Source organism: Furipterus horrens, unplaced genomic scaffold (genome assembly GCF_987537825.1).
Source record: "Furipterus horrens unplaced genomic scaffold, mFurHor1.1.pri manual_scaffold_5, whole genome shotgun sequence".
Taxonomy (NCBI): domain Eukaryota; kingdom Metazoa; phylum Chordata; class Mammalia; order Chiroptera; family Furipteridae; genus Furipterus; species Furipterus horrens.
The window spans coordinates 65,137,374-65,155,299 of NW_028327175.1; the positions used below are offsets into that span (position 1 = coordinate 65,137,374).

The 17,926-nt window shown below is 38.5% G+C and overlaps 1 protein-coding gene across 2 annotated transcripts in view; it reads left to right on the forward strand.

Moving 5' to 3' along the window:
* Window positions 1-563: 563 nt before the first annotated feature.
* LNPEP (leucyl and cystinyl aminopeptidase) overlaps window positions 564-17,926 on the forward strand; it is an 87,417-nt gene continuing 70,054 nt past the window's right edge. The window contains exon 1 of one of the 2 annotated variants that reach the window (XM_090276518.1): window positions 564-641. In XM_090276518.1, coding sequence (XP_090132644.1) covers window positions 608-641 — 34 coding nt within the window. In that variant the 5' untranslated portion in view covers window positions 564-607. Of the gene's footprint in view, window positions 709-17,926 lie in introns of both variants that reach the window. The other variant, XM_090276519.1, reaches the window with a different exon arrangement.

Sequence of the window (17,926 nt, forward strand, 5' to 3'; positions counted from 1 at the left end):
CGCCCCAGTTCGGGGAGCGACCCTTCACCCACAGGCTCCTGCTCTGTCTTCAGATCTCGGTTACAGAGGCACCCCCAGCGAGTCCTCGCTTCACCATGCCACTCGAATTAGCGACCCACTCATTCTTCATCACATCACCCTGATTGAACGCTCAGCGGGACAGTTATTTCAGCCTCTTGTATCTTCTGCGTGTGCTTATTGTCTGTTTCCGGAATGTGTGCTCCAAGGGGCCACGACGGTGTTTTTCCACCGCGGTGCTGAGTCCTGGGCGCCTAGCACCGTGCGCGCCTGCACGCAGTCGGCCTTCACGTTTACTAAATGACCGAACAGAGCTCGGGGCCAGAAGAGACAGTGCTGCCGGCTTTCCTGACGCGGGCGTGGCTTCTTCCCACTCCGCCCAGGCACCCGCCCCCCGCTCTAATCCGCTCCACCCACCCCTCTCTCCAGAGTAGGTTTTGGGCCTGGCGGAGCCTTTCCTCTTTTCCAGCCTCGCAGTTTCTGCAGCTGTCGCGAAAACCCGGAACGGCAGAACGCGGAGCGGCGGAGCGGCGCAGGGGCGCCGCTCCTCGCAACACCTCCCCAACAGCCCTCGGCGGCCTCGCTGGGCATGCTCAGTCTGCAGGGCCGCTTCAACCATCCAAGTAGGAAGCTAGGGCGCTCCGGCTGTAAGGAGCAGTGGCGGGGGGAAAATGGAGCCCTTCACCAGTGGTGAGTGGGCAGCAAGAGGGGCCGGGCCCGGAGCTCTCTGGGGTCCAGAGGATTGTGGGCATTCGTAACCCAAGGGGTCGGGATGCAGTTGCTCCCACCACGGGTCTTCTGCGAGGGTTTGGGGGCGGAGAGATGAGACTGGGGGAGGCAGCTGGAGGCTCGGGGGCAGGGGTCGAACAGCAGCAGGCGCGGGTCTAGGGGGCTGGCGTGAAGGTCAAAGCTGCCACCTTTGCGGGTAGGGTGGGGGGTCTTCGGGTGCGACTGGACCGGTTTCTCCGCTCCGCGGCCAGGTGGGCGAACGCAAAGTTTGGGCTGCCGTGCTCAGAGGAGGGGGAAGTGGGAAAGTTGGTAGCACGGGTTTGCCCCGAATAAGGTGATGTGCGTCGCGGCCCCTACCCAGCCCAACTTCGGTGCTGCGCTGGGAGCTGTCCCCCTGTCCTTCAGCGAGTTGCCAGCGTGACTTTTCCTAATAGGACGGCTCGGGGTAGGGGGCTTGGCCGGTTAGTTTCGTGGAAGGAAGGGAAACTTGGAAAAAGGCTTGTCTACTCCTGCTCAGTACCGAGGACCAGGTGCTTGTCCGCATCGCCACCCTCCTGTCTGTTGCTGAGGCACTGCGCAGAGCGTTCAAGCTTCCTTTTCCCGGCTCCCGATAACATCGGTTTTTCAGTGGAAGTCTCATTAAATATCAAGGGTCCGTCACGGTGATATCACAATGTGACTTGAGGGGAGAGTCAGAGTAGGAGCTTGCGGGATGCCCGACAACAGTCACAGCCCTTTACTGAATGGAGACAGTAAATCCCGCCCTAGTTAAAACGATGGCTTTTGTTTGGAACAGAAGTGCTGGAGTCACAATATAAGGGTGAGATGTCTAACCATTTTGTAGCGTTGATTATATGGATTCTATGGATTCTCTTTGGGGCTAGAAAGTAGGAAAACTGCCAATAAGGGATAATTTACACTCACATAGAGAATTCATTTTCTAGTTGACATTTCCTGAGGGTGGTTGGTTATTTCAGGTAGTTTGTCATATTAATAGAAGCCAAGTCTATCGCTGTTTGCTTGGGTCATTGACACCCAAGAGATGGAGACATTGTCTACTATACGTCCCAAAGACCATCCTGACTTTGTTGTATGTTGTGCTTCATTCACGGGCCTGCGAACTACTCATTCTATTCTTCTTGTTCCTACTTCAAAATGCTTTATTCTACTGCCATCTTTCTGTGTGTGCTGTTTGATTGGGTTTAATGTTGACAACTTTAATTCTGAATCTTCTCATTCAGGTTCTGTTTGTAATCACGAAGGCTCTAAGAAGAGTCTGGTAAAGTTACTAAGACAGTTGAGGAAGATTAGAACAGAAAGGAACTTTAAAGACCATCTAGTCCTTTAGTGTAAAATGCTTAATGCAAATTGTTACATCCTTTCAAATGCCTCTTCCAAAGCTGTTTCTTTGTTCTAAGTAGAATGCCTGGAGCTTCCATCTTTCTCGGATTTTAAATGTGAAATTTCATTTAAATTGAAAAAAATTTTTTTCCACAGCAAGTCCCAGTCATCCATTTGGTCAAGAGCATGGCCAGCTGGTTTTGTGAACCTGTGCCTACAGAATGAAAGTACATTCTCAAGTCTTAAAAGCGGGGCCTTTTCTTTTCTTTTAGAACATGCTCCTTTAGATATGAATGTCTGCAAATTGCCACATTTGGAAAGGTAGTGGAAAAGTCCTACAGATGAGCGTAAAAAAGAAGCAAACCTTCAACTTTCATGTAGGAAATTGGATTTCTAATCCTTTCCTGTCTTCCAAATTTCAGTGTGTGCTAGAAGTTACTGTAAATCCTTTACCAAAGAAATAGAAATTACAATGTCTAAAGTCAAGAAATGAACTTCTAGCAATCCCAGTTGCTTTTCAGGTTTAAGGTGGACTCCCCCCCCCCCATCCGCCCCCCCGCCCCCAGAACTTTTGAAGGATAGCTGTAGAATTTTCTAGTATCTTCAAACAGGGTATCTTTGTACTTAATTCTTTTGAGTCCAAAGGGTATGTACATTTAATTCTTCTCCCATAGGTCTGGGTGTTCTGGTGCAGAGTATTTCATTATCCATAGAATTTATGATTGCAGGAACTATCAAGTTTGGAATTGGATTTTGTTTCAAATTCATGTTCTTTTAATAAAACCTTCACTGCTTACACATTCTCATGTATCCTGTATATGGAAAGAGTTGTGAGAGCTTAACAAAGACAGTTTTCGTTTCAGAACCACATATATTTCAGTTAGAATCTTGTCAATGATTTCACCCTCTGACCTATAAATCTGTAAAGAAGGCAAATTTAGTTTCTGTGTTGTCATTTTGGCTTTCAGTACTCATATATTCCAGTAGGGCTTTCTGTATTTCTTTCAAACTTTCTGCTGGTATGGTTCATTTTCTTGGGCCCTGCTCTTGGCCTGCTGATAATGTGAACATCCTATATTAATCTGTCCAGATAATACTGCTATAACCCATTTATTATACACATCTTCAGAAAAGGCTCATAAAGAGGGACCTTAGTGCCAGGAATTCCCTTTTGGCTCAGGAGATATTTTTGGTCTTGCCCTTGGGAGAAACTGCTGACTCTCATGCTGAAGACTGGATATCCATTCTGGCTTCTGATCTTTGATGATTTATCTTTATTTTTATTTTTGTGGGAAGAGAGATGTGCTAGACCAGTACTCAAGATTGTTTTAACATAATTACTATGTCTTATTAGGCAGGTAGAGGTGAAACTATTAGGAAGTAGTGATTTATATATTATCAGAAAACAAACAAAAAAGTGATAGCAACCGACTATTGCAGATTAAGACAAATTATGATTTGATGACTGTCAAGCTTTATGTGTCCTCCTGTGCATTCAGGGTTGGGGTATTTCAGAGTAACTTACATTTTTGTTAAGGAATATAAATGCCAGGGCTCACCCTCAGAATCGGATTGAAGAGGTCTGAGGTTGTTGGACCTAGGAATCTGTGACTTCATTTTGAGGGTACTAGAATTATTCACCAGAAGAGAACAAATTCAGGATTTGGAGGCATATTGACAGAGAAAGACTTTTTATCCTTATGTGCTGTGTGTGTGTGTGTGTGTGTGTGTATGTGTATGTATATATATGTGTATGTGTCTTTTCCCCTTATGCTTTCTAGGCCTGAAGGAAATCTAGAGGGTAAGAAAGCATTGGTATTTTGAAGTCCCAGAACTAAAAACATAATTTAAACAGCTTGTCATTTATTTCCATATGAACAAAGCGCCCAGAAATTACTTTAGTACCGCAGCCTGGTGCATAATCAAACAGGCAGGCTTTCCTGTCTCACAGAATTATTTTTGTTTTTGTTTTTAAATTGCAATCCAATACGTATTTCCCAAGTTCCATAAAGAGAAGACTGGACAACAAAGTTGATATTCATTGATGACAAGGCAGTATAAAATTGTGATTTCACCTTTTTACGTTATAAGATAATAATTGTCCTATAGTATAGATTTAAAAAAATTTAGGATCATCTATCAAAACTGTGATTTTACCACATTTTGTTTATATGTTTTATATCTTTGGTTCTATGATAAGTTACTACATTGAGAGAAAACTCTTAAGAAATGGAAGATAAGTGTTTTTCCCTCTGATGGAATATAAGTTAAATTCTCTTTTTAATCCATTTATCTTGCTTTTATTTTAGTGAAGGGAAATAGGAACTATATAGGAATTGAGTGTTAACATTTAATAGTCTAATGTTGAGCAGTAACTATAAACCAATTCAGTTTTTAACTGGAAAACAGTGGTTGAAAAGCTCTTTGCTTTACATAACAACCTCCAAAAAAGTGTCTTGAAACAAGATAAACAGCATATTTTAGGAGCAATTGAAACCAGTAATTATCATTTATCTGGAGATCATCCTTAAAAGATATATAACCAGAAAGATCGGTTATGAGGAAATTATCATATAGAAAATAAGCAAGGGGTGATTTCCTCCTCAATAATTCAGTCAGGTGCCATTTTTTTTTTTTTTTTTTTTTTTTTTTTTTTTGATGCCCATTACAAAGTAGACTTTCTGCTAGGCACAATTATAAAAACCCCACAAACCTGTCATCAGATAATGCTAACCTCAGCGACAGAAATGAAATCCAAGAATCTAGTTTTGTTCTCATGCTGATATATAGAAGAAGTGAAAAAGCAATAAAACTTTAAGACATATTTTAATTATGAAAGAAATGTACAGGGTTGTATTTATAGCCTGTTCATATAACATCTGCCACCAATAAGTTCACAATTCTACTGTGACTATTCCTGTTAGGAAGCATTTTGACCCTCTCTATGAAAGTATTAGGAAATCTCCAAAGTTGGGATAGAGCTAGGTTAGACCACTGTTTCTTGGCAGTTGAGGTGAGGAGGATAGTGCAGATGTGTTTTGTAAATTTGTTACCTAATGATGTGAAAACTATAGGAGGTTGGAGTTGGTACAGATACTGATCATTAAGCCTTTCTATAATACTAGTGGAGCAACTAGAGAAAGTCTTTTTTTTTTTTTAATTTGAATCGACAAATAATGCACCGTTCCTGAGTTTCCATAGGAAATAAGGATTGGGAGTGGAGGGAAATTTTGAAGCCCTTGTGGTAGTACAGTTCCTGTATATCTAGTGGCCTTTTTAGAATGGGCTGCTCATTGGTCTTTTGTTTCTGTGCAGTGACCGTGACAGTAAGAATTCCTGTGTCAATGCAAGAGTCGTCAGGATTCCCCTGTAACTTGATTCATTATTGTAATCCATTTGTGATTGGCCTGGGAGGTCTTATAGAACTTTGACTCTTAAGATCTTTAGGGAAAATTGGGACTTAGTAGAACTAATGATGAAGATGAAAGAAATGTAGAGATTTAAGGTAAAGGAGGAAGCTGATAGGCAGAGATTTTCAAAATGGTCATGCCTTGAGCCTTGCAAGTGTGGTTCAGAAATAAGCCTAGTTTGGAAAGCAAGACACTGTTGTATGAGGTTGAAAGACAGAATCAGAGTTGAAAGTGGGAGGTAGGTGGATCTGGTTGGACAAAAGAAATTGAGAGGTGAGGGGAATGAATGAGTTAAGATTGGCATTTGGAGGCCCTGGAAGGAGAGAAAACATTTGCCATGAGTTTAGTGATACAATGTACTTCTCTCTTTCATAGTCACAAATTCAATTACTTGTAAGTTAGGCCTGTTCACTTTCATGAAAGTTTTAGATTTTAAGAAAAAATGTACAGAGGACTGCAGAGCCATTGATCTCGTGGTACCTTCCTGGTAGCAGTCACTGTTCTTTATTCCCTGGTTTTACTTCACTTTTCTACTGATGCTTATGGTTGAATAATTAGCCAAATAATTTTTTTTTTAATTCCAAGATTAGCATCTAATCTAGGAGGAAACCAGTTCTTTTGCCAAATAAAGAAAATTCAGGCTTTCAGGGGAGTTTGAAAAACAATGGAAAATCAAGTTGAACTGTAGAAGATTCTTTGAAGTTCTTTTTCCTTTTATATTGTTTTCCTTAATTAAGGTCTTCCTGGGCATCCTTCCCATGTATTTCAGGAAAGCAGTCACTGAAACAAAACTCAAGCGAATTGTCTGGATTGCTGTAGGTTGGAGGGCTGGGTGGTCCCATCTTCTCCAATCCTCCTGTGCTTTTGGGGGAGGCCAAGCCAATGACCTGAGATGAAGGGAGTAAAAGGATTCCTGATATTTCTGTGGGGAGAATGGGAGAATGGGAAGTGCGATGAGAAAACTGGCATCTCTGTGGGTTGGTTGTGCTCCACTCTTTTCTGATCTCACAGCGATGATGACCTGAACTGTGCGGTAATGTTTCCTAGACAACTGCCTCAGGCATCATAGAGGAACTTCCTGGTGGGCAAGGGGGCTTCGGTTCATAGTATTTCTCGCAGCTGAAACACCATTCCAAGGTTTCCTTTGGAGGAAAAATGCATGGAAGGTAGTGGGAGTGATTGAGTGTTTAAAAGGTCTTTAAGTCGCTTTTGGTCATGTGATTTGAAATCAGAAAGTAGTGTAATCCTTGTCTAGTTTCTTCTTGTTCCTTAACTGTCGAAAGGGCCTGAATGTTTAAATAAGGGAGGCTGCTGTGGCTCTTGGGGTGTGGTGGGAGGAACTAGTGTGTCTCAGATTTCTCAAGATCATGTCCATAAGTTTGGGATGGTTTCCCCTTATAAGTATTAGCAGTAGTTTTTCTGCTTTTAAAACTAAATGCTAAGTACCTAACCTGTTGGGCCACTGACATGTCCTTGCAGTATCTGGACTGGGTGGCTAGATTTAGAAAGCAACTCAGACTGATCACAGAGTATTGGGTGTTTGTGGGAATAAGAAATGCATTGCTCTTTGAAACAGCAACCTCACTTCCATCTGCATCAATTCAGGCTAGTGAGGGTTGGTAACTATGAGTTGGAGGAAGCACAGAAAAATAATTGAATGTAGAAAAGAGGGTCTAATCCAGCAGTTCTCAACCTGTGGGTCGTGACCCCTTTGGGGGTCGAACGACCCTTTCACAGGGTCGCGTAAGACCATCGGAAAACACATATATAATTACATATTGTTTTGTGATTAATCACTATGCTTTAGTTATGGTTGGGGGTCACCACAACATGAGGAACTGTATTAAAGGGTCGCTTCATTAGGAAGGTTGAGAACCTCTGGTTTAATTCAACTGGGGGTTAGATAAGAAATATAATGTATTGAGTTAGATAGAAATAAGCTACCTTTGTTCAAGTGCAGTTGTTCATTGCAATTGGATACATAGTTCTAATTAATTGCCAATTTGGGAAACACCAGAGAGGTAAAGACTTGAAGAATTCATGCATAGAAACTTTTCTTGGCAGTTAATCAATGAATGACATTGATGACTGGTAGGAAAAAATTTGGTTATAATCCTAAAGTTTGGGATAATCATCACTATTTTTTAAAAAGTGGGTTGATGATAAACTGACCCTCATTAAGTTTTAAATCGATGACAAAATTTTTGCTATAGAGATTTAAGACTATCATTTACTTGTGTTTTATCAGTCTGATGAGTCAGATGGAAAAGTATTTCAGAGAATTATCAGCAAAATAATGTTTTGTTCAAATCTTATCTGCAATCAAGTCTAGCAAATATATTCACTAATTGAAGTACTTTCTAAATTATCAGCATTCTGTATACACTGGAGCACCGAAGGGGTCTTATAAATTTCTTTTGCAGATCTCATTCAATGGTATGCATTCTCTGTTAAATTACTTAAAGGTATTCATTATGCCTAATGCCATTTTTCGTTTTAAATAAGGAATTATAGTAGATTAAGATTATTTTGAAATTATATTCAGAGAGTTGATGGAATTAAAAATAGACTTTTAAACTTTAGATCTTTAAAAGGTATTTGGCGTTTTGTAGATTTGCCTGAGAAATTAATGGGCATAATATTTAGGCATCTTTCACAGTTTCAATTGCTTTTTATAGCTGATTCTTTCTAAGTGGTACCATGAGGATTGTCTAGGATTGTGGGACCTATGCTATTAAGAAAGATTTTTAAAATATTATGAACAAGTTTTATACAAATATAAACATTAGGGTAATTTAGCCTAGGAAAGGAAAAGAAAATTGAAAATTAAGCTCAAATAACTTTATTTCCCCACCTGAGGATGTTGGCTAACTTTTAAATGGGGGGAGCAGGGAGCATATCTGATTAATGTCATAAGGATAAGAAATACTGTTTGTCTGTATTCTTCAGTCCATGGAATATTATGTTCCACTTGTTAACTTGATGCTTTTAGGTGTCCCCTAGCCAGAAATTTAGCTAGAGTATTTTTTTTCTGTGGAATCTAAGTGGTTTTGAATGCTTGTTACTCAGTAGAAATCAATGGTTGTTATTAGAGCTTTGTACATTATTGTAAATTTTATTTTTCTTTTGGTTCTCATTAAGTCCATTATAGAGAACAACCAGAGAAAATAAATACAGAAATATTTATTGGAATATATTATACAAGAAGTTTTTAGAAAAGGAATGCTTTGGGCTCAATTCTATTTTATTGAAACCAGATAATACTGGGGTTTAAATCTACTTATGTTTCTACCTCCTTTTTTTAAAAAAATTTCTTCCTTTTTAAATCATGCTAATAGTTTTTCTTCATCTCTTATTTTTATCACCAAGACTAAACATAGAACAAACCAAAATTAGTTTTCCATGTCTCCTTGGAAAGTTAGGAGTTGGGGTCAGAGAAAAAGCATAGAGTGAATATTTTAGTACAAATTCATTTTGCATACCATTTTGAGCTGCCTCAGTTAACAGGTATTTTTAAAATTTGTTTTTGACACATCCCCACTTACCTCTTTTTAAAAATATAATAGTTTTTTTAAAAGATACCCACCTCAAATATATACATTAAAATATACATTAATTGTATGTTAACTTATGCCAAGCTTTGTTCTTAAGACTGGAGCACAAATATGAATGCAGCATTGTCTCTGTTTTTGAGGAGCTTATAGCCCAGCAGAATTAATTTTTAAAAAACATACATGAACACATAAAATAGTACATTCTCTTAAAAAACTGTCAGGCTTCTCTAAGAAGCATAGGTCCCATCCTACACCACTTTCCTTGGATATGCTTGGTTTTGTACCTTTAGTTTTTTTCATTTTGGAGATCTATCCATGATGATAGATCTATCTATCTCATTTTGTAAGACTACTACCTAGTGTAGCATAATACAGATGAGCAGTTCAGATGGCTACATTCCAACCCTGGCTCCTTACTACTGGCTCTGTGATTCTTATTTAAGGATATTAGCAAGATATTTTACTATGTTTATTTAAAAGGCTAAAATGTGCACAGAAACTCAAACTTTTACTGTTTTTAGCTGAGTTCTAAGATACAGAGTGGTTTGACATATTCCAGCCATAGTGAGATGTTCAAAATTGGTATTTCTTGCATCTTCTCTACTAAAGGCTTGAGGCCAGTATAGGAGTATTCTTTTCATTTCATATTTATTAACACTTATCATGCATATGTAACACTTTTAGGGAAGTATTGTGTAAGAGTAGAGTAGAGGAACTATTCATTTCTACATTCAATTTGTTTCTGGCTTAAATGTTTTTTGTGGTTCCTTTAAGCAAATGTAATATGCAGCACCTCATTATTCATACAAGAGAACTTATTTCAGTCTTAGATTAGGTATTAAATATATTTTGTCTGTTAGGTGGGGTTGAAGTAGTTAGGAATTTAAGACCAAAAGGGGTAGTGTTAACATGAAAATATAGAATAAGGGTACTTCATTAATTGGTAACAAGGCCTGTATTTCATAGGTATCAGGAATGCAAACAAACATGTCTGTGTTTAAATTTATGCCTATTTTGCTATGTTTCCTCACAGGAAGTGTAATAAGCTAGTTTTACTAGTGAATTTGTATATCTGCTAGTGACTGTGACAGCATTATTTATTATTATTATTTTTGCAGAAGGATTGTAACTTGGCAGCAGCTTTTGGCTCTGAGAATCTGTTATGAATCATGGCAGTTTACCTCCTTACCTCCACCCTGCCAGGAGCCTCCAGAATGGATTTTTTTTTTTTTAAATCTCACAGAGATAATATGTTCAACTTTTAAAACATATCAAGTAGTGATTTTGACCAAATAGCAAGATGAAGCATCTATATGGAAGGATTACATGGGAACACAGTAGAGGCATTTCTCATCTTGGGCCAGAATTATTCCCGGGAAACCTCAGGGTGAAAAAGAGAGTATTTTTCCACAGAAATAAATTATTAGAGTCCACATTTTTTCCCAGAGATGCTCAAAGAAAAATAAATGATATGTTATGAAAGCAGAGGTACCACTTCTTTAGGACTCCATTTTCTAAATGGTTAACATCCCATTTCAAGTTCTATATAAAGAATGTACATGCCTGTTCAGCCAAAAAATCATCAATTGCAACAAATAAAAACACAATTCTCTTGTACTTGGTTGCTACTAGAGTTGCCACCTAACCTAGTGTTCCACGCATATTAAATGTTCGATAAATATTATCTGAGACTAATATTACTTCAAATAACTGCAAAACACTTAAAATACCAATTTTATTTTGCTTGTTTTAATTCAGAAATTTTTCTTTTTTTTCATCAGTCAATGAAGTTGAATTTCAGTGCTTTTCCTTTTTCCATAAATTTCTCCAGAGCAAATAGAGTGATTCCAAATCAGTTTTTTGGGGAAATATTCTTCTTTTTAAGTATATTTTATTGATTATGTTGTTACAATAGTTCCAATTTTTTTCCCCTTTGCTCCTCTCTGCCCAGTACCCCATTCCCTCCAGCAATTCCACCCCCCCTTAGTTCATGTCCATTGTTCATGCATATGTTCTTTGGCTTCACCGTTTCCTATATTATTCTTAACTTCCCGCTGTCTATTTTGTACCAACCGATCATGCTTCTTAATCCCTGCACCATTTCCCCATTTCTCCTCCTTCCTCTTCCTAGTTGATAACCCTCCACATGATCCCCATACCTATGATTCTGTTCCCATTCTGGTTTGTTTAGTTGGGTTTTGTTTTTATTTTTTAGATTCAGTTGTTGATAGTTGTGAGTTTGTTGTCATTTTAGTGTTCATAGTTTTGATCTTCTTTTTCTTAAGTAAGTCCCTTTGACATTTCATATAATAATGGCTTGGTGATGATGAACTCTTTTAGCTTTACCTTGTCTGGGAAGCACTTCATCTGCCCTTCTATTCTAAATGATAGCTTTGCTGGATAGAGTAATCTTGGTTGTAGGTCCTTGCTTTTCATCACATTGAATACTTCTTGCCAGTCCCTTCTTGCCTGCAAAGTTTCTTTTGAGAAATCAGCGGATAGTCTTATAGGCACCCCTTTGTAGGCAACTCTCTGCTTTTCTCTTGCTGCTTTCAAGATTCTCTCTTTATCTTTCACCTTTGGCATTTTAATCATGATGTGTCTTGGTGTGGTCCCCTCTGGGTCCAGCTCGCCTGGGACTCTCCGTGCTTCCCGGACTTATATGTCTATTTCCTTCACAAAATTTGGGAGTTTTCCTCCATTATTTTTTCACATAAGTTTTCAATTTCTTGCTCTTCCCCTTCTCCTTCTGGCACCCCCATTATTCAGATATTGGCACGTTTAAAGTTGTCCCAGAGGTTCCCAAGCTTCCCCTCATTTTTTTCAATTCTTGTTTCCTCATTCTGTACTAGTTGACTGTTGTTTTCTTCCTAATGTTCCAAATCATTGACTTGAACCCCGGTTTTCTTCTCTTCACCATTGGTTTTGTGTGGATTTTCCTTCATTTCACTTAGCATAGGCTTCACTTCTTCTCTTATGCGTTTGCCGTACTCAAGCATACCTGTCAAGCCTGTGAGCATCTTTATCATCAGTGTTTGGAGTTCTGCTTCTATTAGATTGACTGTCTCCTCGTCGCTTAGTTCTCCCACTGGAACCTTGATCTGTTCCCTCTTCTGGGCTATACTTCTCTGTCTCCTCATCTTGACAGGCTCCTGTGTTTGTTTTCCTCTGTGTTTTAGGTAGAGCTGTTGCTCCTGTTACGTTGTAAGGAGCAGAGCCTTAGGTATTCATCAGTACAGGACGACCTGTTTCACCATGTTGTGGTGCTGTATGTGGGGGAGGGGTCTGAGAGGGAACAATGCCACTTGCTCAGCACTTGCTCCTTTTCCAGGCACTTCTCCCACTTCCATATGGGACTGGTGCCTCTCTAGCTGTTGCCCTGGTTGTCTTTCCCAGAGTGGGTGGGTCTGTGGACGTTCTAGGACCATGGGGACCCTTTAAACAAGCGGACTCTGCTGAGAGACCAGCAGTTTCTTCTTCCATCCCAACCCCCACTGGTCTGCACAGTCAGAAGCAATAAGGCTTGATTTTCCCCGGTGCTGGGACCATGAGCTGTGCCATCTGGTCTGGTGCTGGGAGCGCTCCCCAGGTGGCCCTCCTTACTTTTTGAACCATGTAACTGTGCTTTCTGCCGGCCTGACACTGCTTCCACTGCTGCTTCCACACACCGAGTCCTCTCTGCCCTGTTCCGCCCCTCCTACCTGTCTGGATGAGTATGTCTTCTTTATATGTTTGTTTGCTGGACTTCCATGCAGTTAGATTTTCTGAAACTTCTGGTTGTTTCTAGTTCTGAGGTAGTTATATTCTTCCTTAGTTGTGGAGGGAGGTGCAGCGTGTCTGTCTATGCCTCCATCTTGGCCGGAAGTGGGGAATAAAATTCTTACTGGTGTTCATTCAGCTTCCCTTTTCACTGAAATGCATTTTGAGTGCTTGTTGTATTTCAGACACAGCAAGTACTTAGTACGGGAAAGATAGGGCTACATAAGTCGCTATGCCTTGGAGACCAAAGTGGTGCAGTTAAATCAGTTTCTCTGCCCACAGTGCTGTAGGGCCTCTGGCTGACCTGCTATTGGGATACTTATGCCCTTCATTAAAAAGACACGGAAACAATTCCCAAGCCAATTAGATTCAACTTTTAAAAAGTAATTTTTTAATGTCCCAGAATTGATAAGAAGGCATGAATTGGTCATACATATGCATTCATGTCGCCTGATGGAAGACTAAAGGAGGTGAGGCTGCATCATTGCTGTCAATTAGGCAGAGCCATTGAGAGGCAAGTTTCTCTGTTATTTGATATAACAGAATAACTAATGGTATGAGTTAGTTACAGTATGAGTGGGAATGTGAAAACACGAAACTAACCAGGAGGAAAAAGTGTAGATGTTTCTGTCCTAATGTTAATCAAAGGATAAAAATTAAATGACATTTGGAGAACAAAACCAATACCACTCCTTAGTGGCCACATAACATCAATTATGGCATGTGAACTATAAAAGCAATTCAACATCTTCAAGAAGGAACCCTTCATTCCACCCCCCACCCCACCCCGTTTTACTCAGTATATTATGGAGTACTTATAGGAAAACAGAATATAGGCAGTATATTAGTCAGCTCAGGCTTCCATAACATAAAACCACAGTCTGACTGGGTCGAGTGGCTTAAACATCAGTGATTTTATTTCCTTACAGTTGTGGTGTGGAGGTTAGGCATTCAAGATCAAGGTGCAGGGCATAATTGGTTTCTGGTAAGAGCTCTCTTCCTGGCTTGCAGATGGCCATCTTCTTGCTGTGTCTGCACATGCCTTTCCTCTGTGCTTGCAGAAAGAGGTATGGTGTCTCAGATGCCTCTTAGAAGAACATCAGTCCTATCAGCCTCACCCTTATGACATCATTTAACCTTAATTATGTTCTTAAAGGCCCCTGTGTCCAAAGACAGTTACATTGGGGGCTAGTGCTTAGACATATAAATTTTTTTGTAGGAGGCGGGACTCAGTTCAGTCCATAACAGGCAGCCTTTGATTTGGATGCTGTGTTTACCTTGTGGTGAAGAAGATTGTGTTATTCCATAGAAACAAATTGTGGGAGTCCACATGCCTATCTGAAGATACTCAGAGGAGCATATATGTTAATCTGAGTTCAATGATTTTTTCCCCCTCTAGATCCAGGAATAAAGGATGATCCAAAACCCCTTGTCCCTTCCTGCCCTACTAGAGAGTGATTCAGATCTGTATTTATTTTTTCTTACTTTATGTATTTATATGCTTTTTCAAACAGTATACTGAAACTTCCATTCTTGAATCAAGCTATTTAGAGATTTTGGAATTTTTTCTTTTATCTTTGAAGGCAGAATTATACTTCTCAAACTTTTTGGTCTCAGAATGCCTTTTATAGTCTTAAAAATTGTTGTGGACCCCTAAACACTTTTGTTTATGTGGACTATATTTCTAGATATTTAGTGTGTTAGAAGTTAACACTGAAACAATTTTTAGAATATTTCATAATAATAAAAAACCTTTTACATGTTAAATAATATTTTAATGAAAAATAACTGTTTTTCAAAACAAAACAATTATTGAAAGCCATTATTTTACGTTGTTACAAGTCTCTTTAATGTCTGACTTAATAAAAGATAACCAGATTTTCAGTTTTGCTTCTGCATCCAGTCTGTTATATTACATGTAATGTACCTGTGTATAACTCCACTGTATACTCATGAGAGAATGGGAATGAAAACGGCAAAAACCTGTTATTATGAAAATAGTTTTAACCTTGAAGACTGGCTGACAGAGTGTTAGGGATTCTCAGGGTACCCATACCACATCTTCATAATGTTACTTTAAACAGTTAAACTGCCTTTTACAGGGACTGGAGAGGAATACCTTAGGAGTCCACAGCAGGTAGAAAGTCCAACTGTTGGAATTAGGCAGCAGGTTTCTTAAGATAGATCTAGGTCACAGGAGAAGGAAATGTTCTGGCCAGGCATATCAGGTGCCTTGGTTATTTGAGGATTCTGCATTTATTTATTTCAGCCCTGGATAGTTCTAAACTAGGGTGGACACAAAATTTAGAACCCTGTTTAATTACCTTAAAAAAGAGGATTGGATTTTATCTATTTTGTGTTTAAACCTGAAGAGTTTTCAACCTGCTGCTCCTCTTTCCCAAACCCCTCCCTCCAACATACACATAATATGAATACATCATTTGACTTCTCAGTCCGTTAGTGGTTTCTTAGACTTATCTTAATTTTAATGAATGAAAGGCCTGCATGGTTAAATTCAATTATCTTTTTACTACTTGTCCTGATCTGTGGAATCCAGAATGGTATAAAACCCTTTGTCCCATATCTTTTTTTAAGAGAACTAGAATGAACTCTCTTTCTTTTCTGTGGTATTTAGGACCATGAATGACTAGTATTGATCTTCTTAAGCCTGTTTTTCCCCTTGAGAAGATATCTTCACCCCATGTTCATACTCACATTATTTATAACAACCAAGACATGGAAACAATCTAAGTGTCCATCGATGGATGAATGGATAAAGAAGTTCTAGTGCATATATACAATGGAATATTACCCAGCCTTAAAAAAAAAAAAACAAGGAAATCCTTGCTCTGGCTAGGTGACTTCATTGGTTGGAATGTCATCCTATGTACCAAAAGGATGCTGATTCGAATCTTAGGGCACATACCTAGGTTGTGGTTTTGATCTGCGGTTGGGGCGCATATAGGAGGCAACCAATCTGTTTCTCTCTCACATTGATGTCTCTTTCTCTCTTTCTCTTTCCCCCTTCCTCTCTAAAATCAATAAAAATATCCTTGGGTGAGGATTACAAAAAAAAAAAAAAAAAGGAAATCCTACGATTTGTGACAGCATGGGTGGACCTTGGAGACATTATGCTAAGTGAAATAAGTCAGAGAAAGAAAACTACTATATTTGTCTTACATGTGGAATCTAAAAAATAAAAACAAACAAACAAGAAAACCAAACACTAAAAACGAACAAACACACCAAACACATAGAAAAAGAGGACAGATTTGTGGTTACCAGAAGCAGGGTGTGGGGAGGGGCAATTGGAGGAAGGCGGTCAAAAGGTACAGACTTCTAGTTGCAAGATAACTTAGTACTAGGGATGTAATATACACAGGGTGACTATAGTTAGCACTGCTGTATGATTTGTAACAAAGTTATAGAGTAGATTCTAAGAGTTATCATCACAAGGTGAATTTTTTTCACTGTATCAACATATGAGATGGTGGATGTTAACTAAACCTATTGCGGTAACCATTTCACAATACTCTATGTAAATCAAGCCATCATGCTTTGCACCTTTAACTTATACAGTGATGTAGATCAGTTATAAGTTTAGTTAACTGAATTAATGTTCTGTAAAAGTAAGTTATATACCCAACCATCCTAATCCATACATTTAAAGTACCTTGAAGTACTTACTAACAGAGAATTAGCTCTTCACTCCGTTGTTGTTCACAGTAAGTGTCAGGAACACTTTTGAACAGAAGACCATTTATTGTTCCTTTGTGTGAGTGAACAAAAGTAATTGTGAAGTCTGGCATGTGAATGTGCAGTAATTGTTCAAATGAATAAACCTCTAAAATTGGCCTTTGTATAATTAAAATCAGGGTACTGAGGTGTTGCATTTTCCTGGTTCTTAGTTTTATGTTTTTTAAACTTAAAGTCAAAGCAAAACAAGAAAACCCCTACACTTTATCCCTCCCTCAATCCCCATTTTGAGGAAACAATTGAGCTGATTTGTCACTATAGATTAGTTTATAGTTCTTAGAATTTTATATTAATGGAATATACAGATTTTATATAAACAGAATCATATACTATCTTTTTTGCCTGTTTTTCTCAATCAGCATAATAATTTTGAGATTTGTCCATGTAACATCAATATTTACTGTTTCTTTTTTCTTTTTAAAAATTGCTGAATAATATTCCATTATATAGATATACCATAATTTATTAATACCTCTTAATGGAAATTTTTTTTGTTTATTATAAATAAAGCTGCTGTGAACATTCAAATACAAGTCTTTGTGTAGACATTAGTTTTTGTTTCTCTTGGTTAAATACCTAAGAGTTGGTTAAATACCTGGTAGCTGCATATTTTAACTTTAAGAAGCTGCCAAGTTTTCAAAATTGGTCATTTCACATTTCTATTAGCAGTATTATGATAGTGCTTCTCTATATCCTTGCCAAAACTTGGTATGGTTAATCTTTTTAATTTTAGCCAGTCTAGTAGGCTTGTCGTAGTTTCTCAGTGTGGTTTTAATTTGCATTTCCCTGTGACTACTGATGTTGAGCATCTTTTCATGTTTTTTCTTTTTCTTTTTGGCCATTAGTTCATCTTTTTTTGTGAATTAGTTGTTCAAATATTTTGCCCATATACTGTGTTGTAAGAGTTCTTTATGTATTCAGGATTCAATTTTACCAAATATATAAATACATTTGTGTAATATATAACGTATGTATTATACAGGGTGAGGCAAAAGTAGGCTTACAGTTGTTCATATAGGAAACAGTACAATAATTAATAAATAATAATACAAGAATAAACTGTTACATGCACTCACAACTGTAAACTTACTTTTGCCCCACACTGTGTGTATTTCACAAGCATATAAGTTGCCTATATGTATATATACACACACTAAATATATGTGTATATGTGTATATACAATATATACATATGTTATATATATATATATCTCAAAACACTAAAGATGCTGCACTAAAAAGATGTTGCTATATGAACTTGCCTCTACAGTTTTCTGTTAAGAAATGTATGGTATATGATTGCGGGAGAGGGGGTGGGTTGGGTGGGGGAGAGAAATTGGGAGAAAAGGGGACAACTGT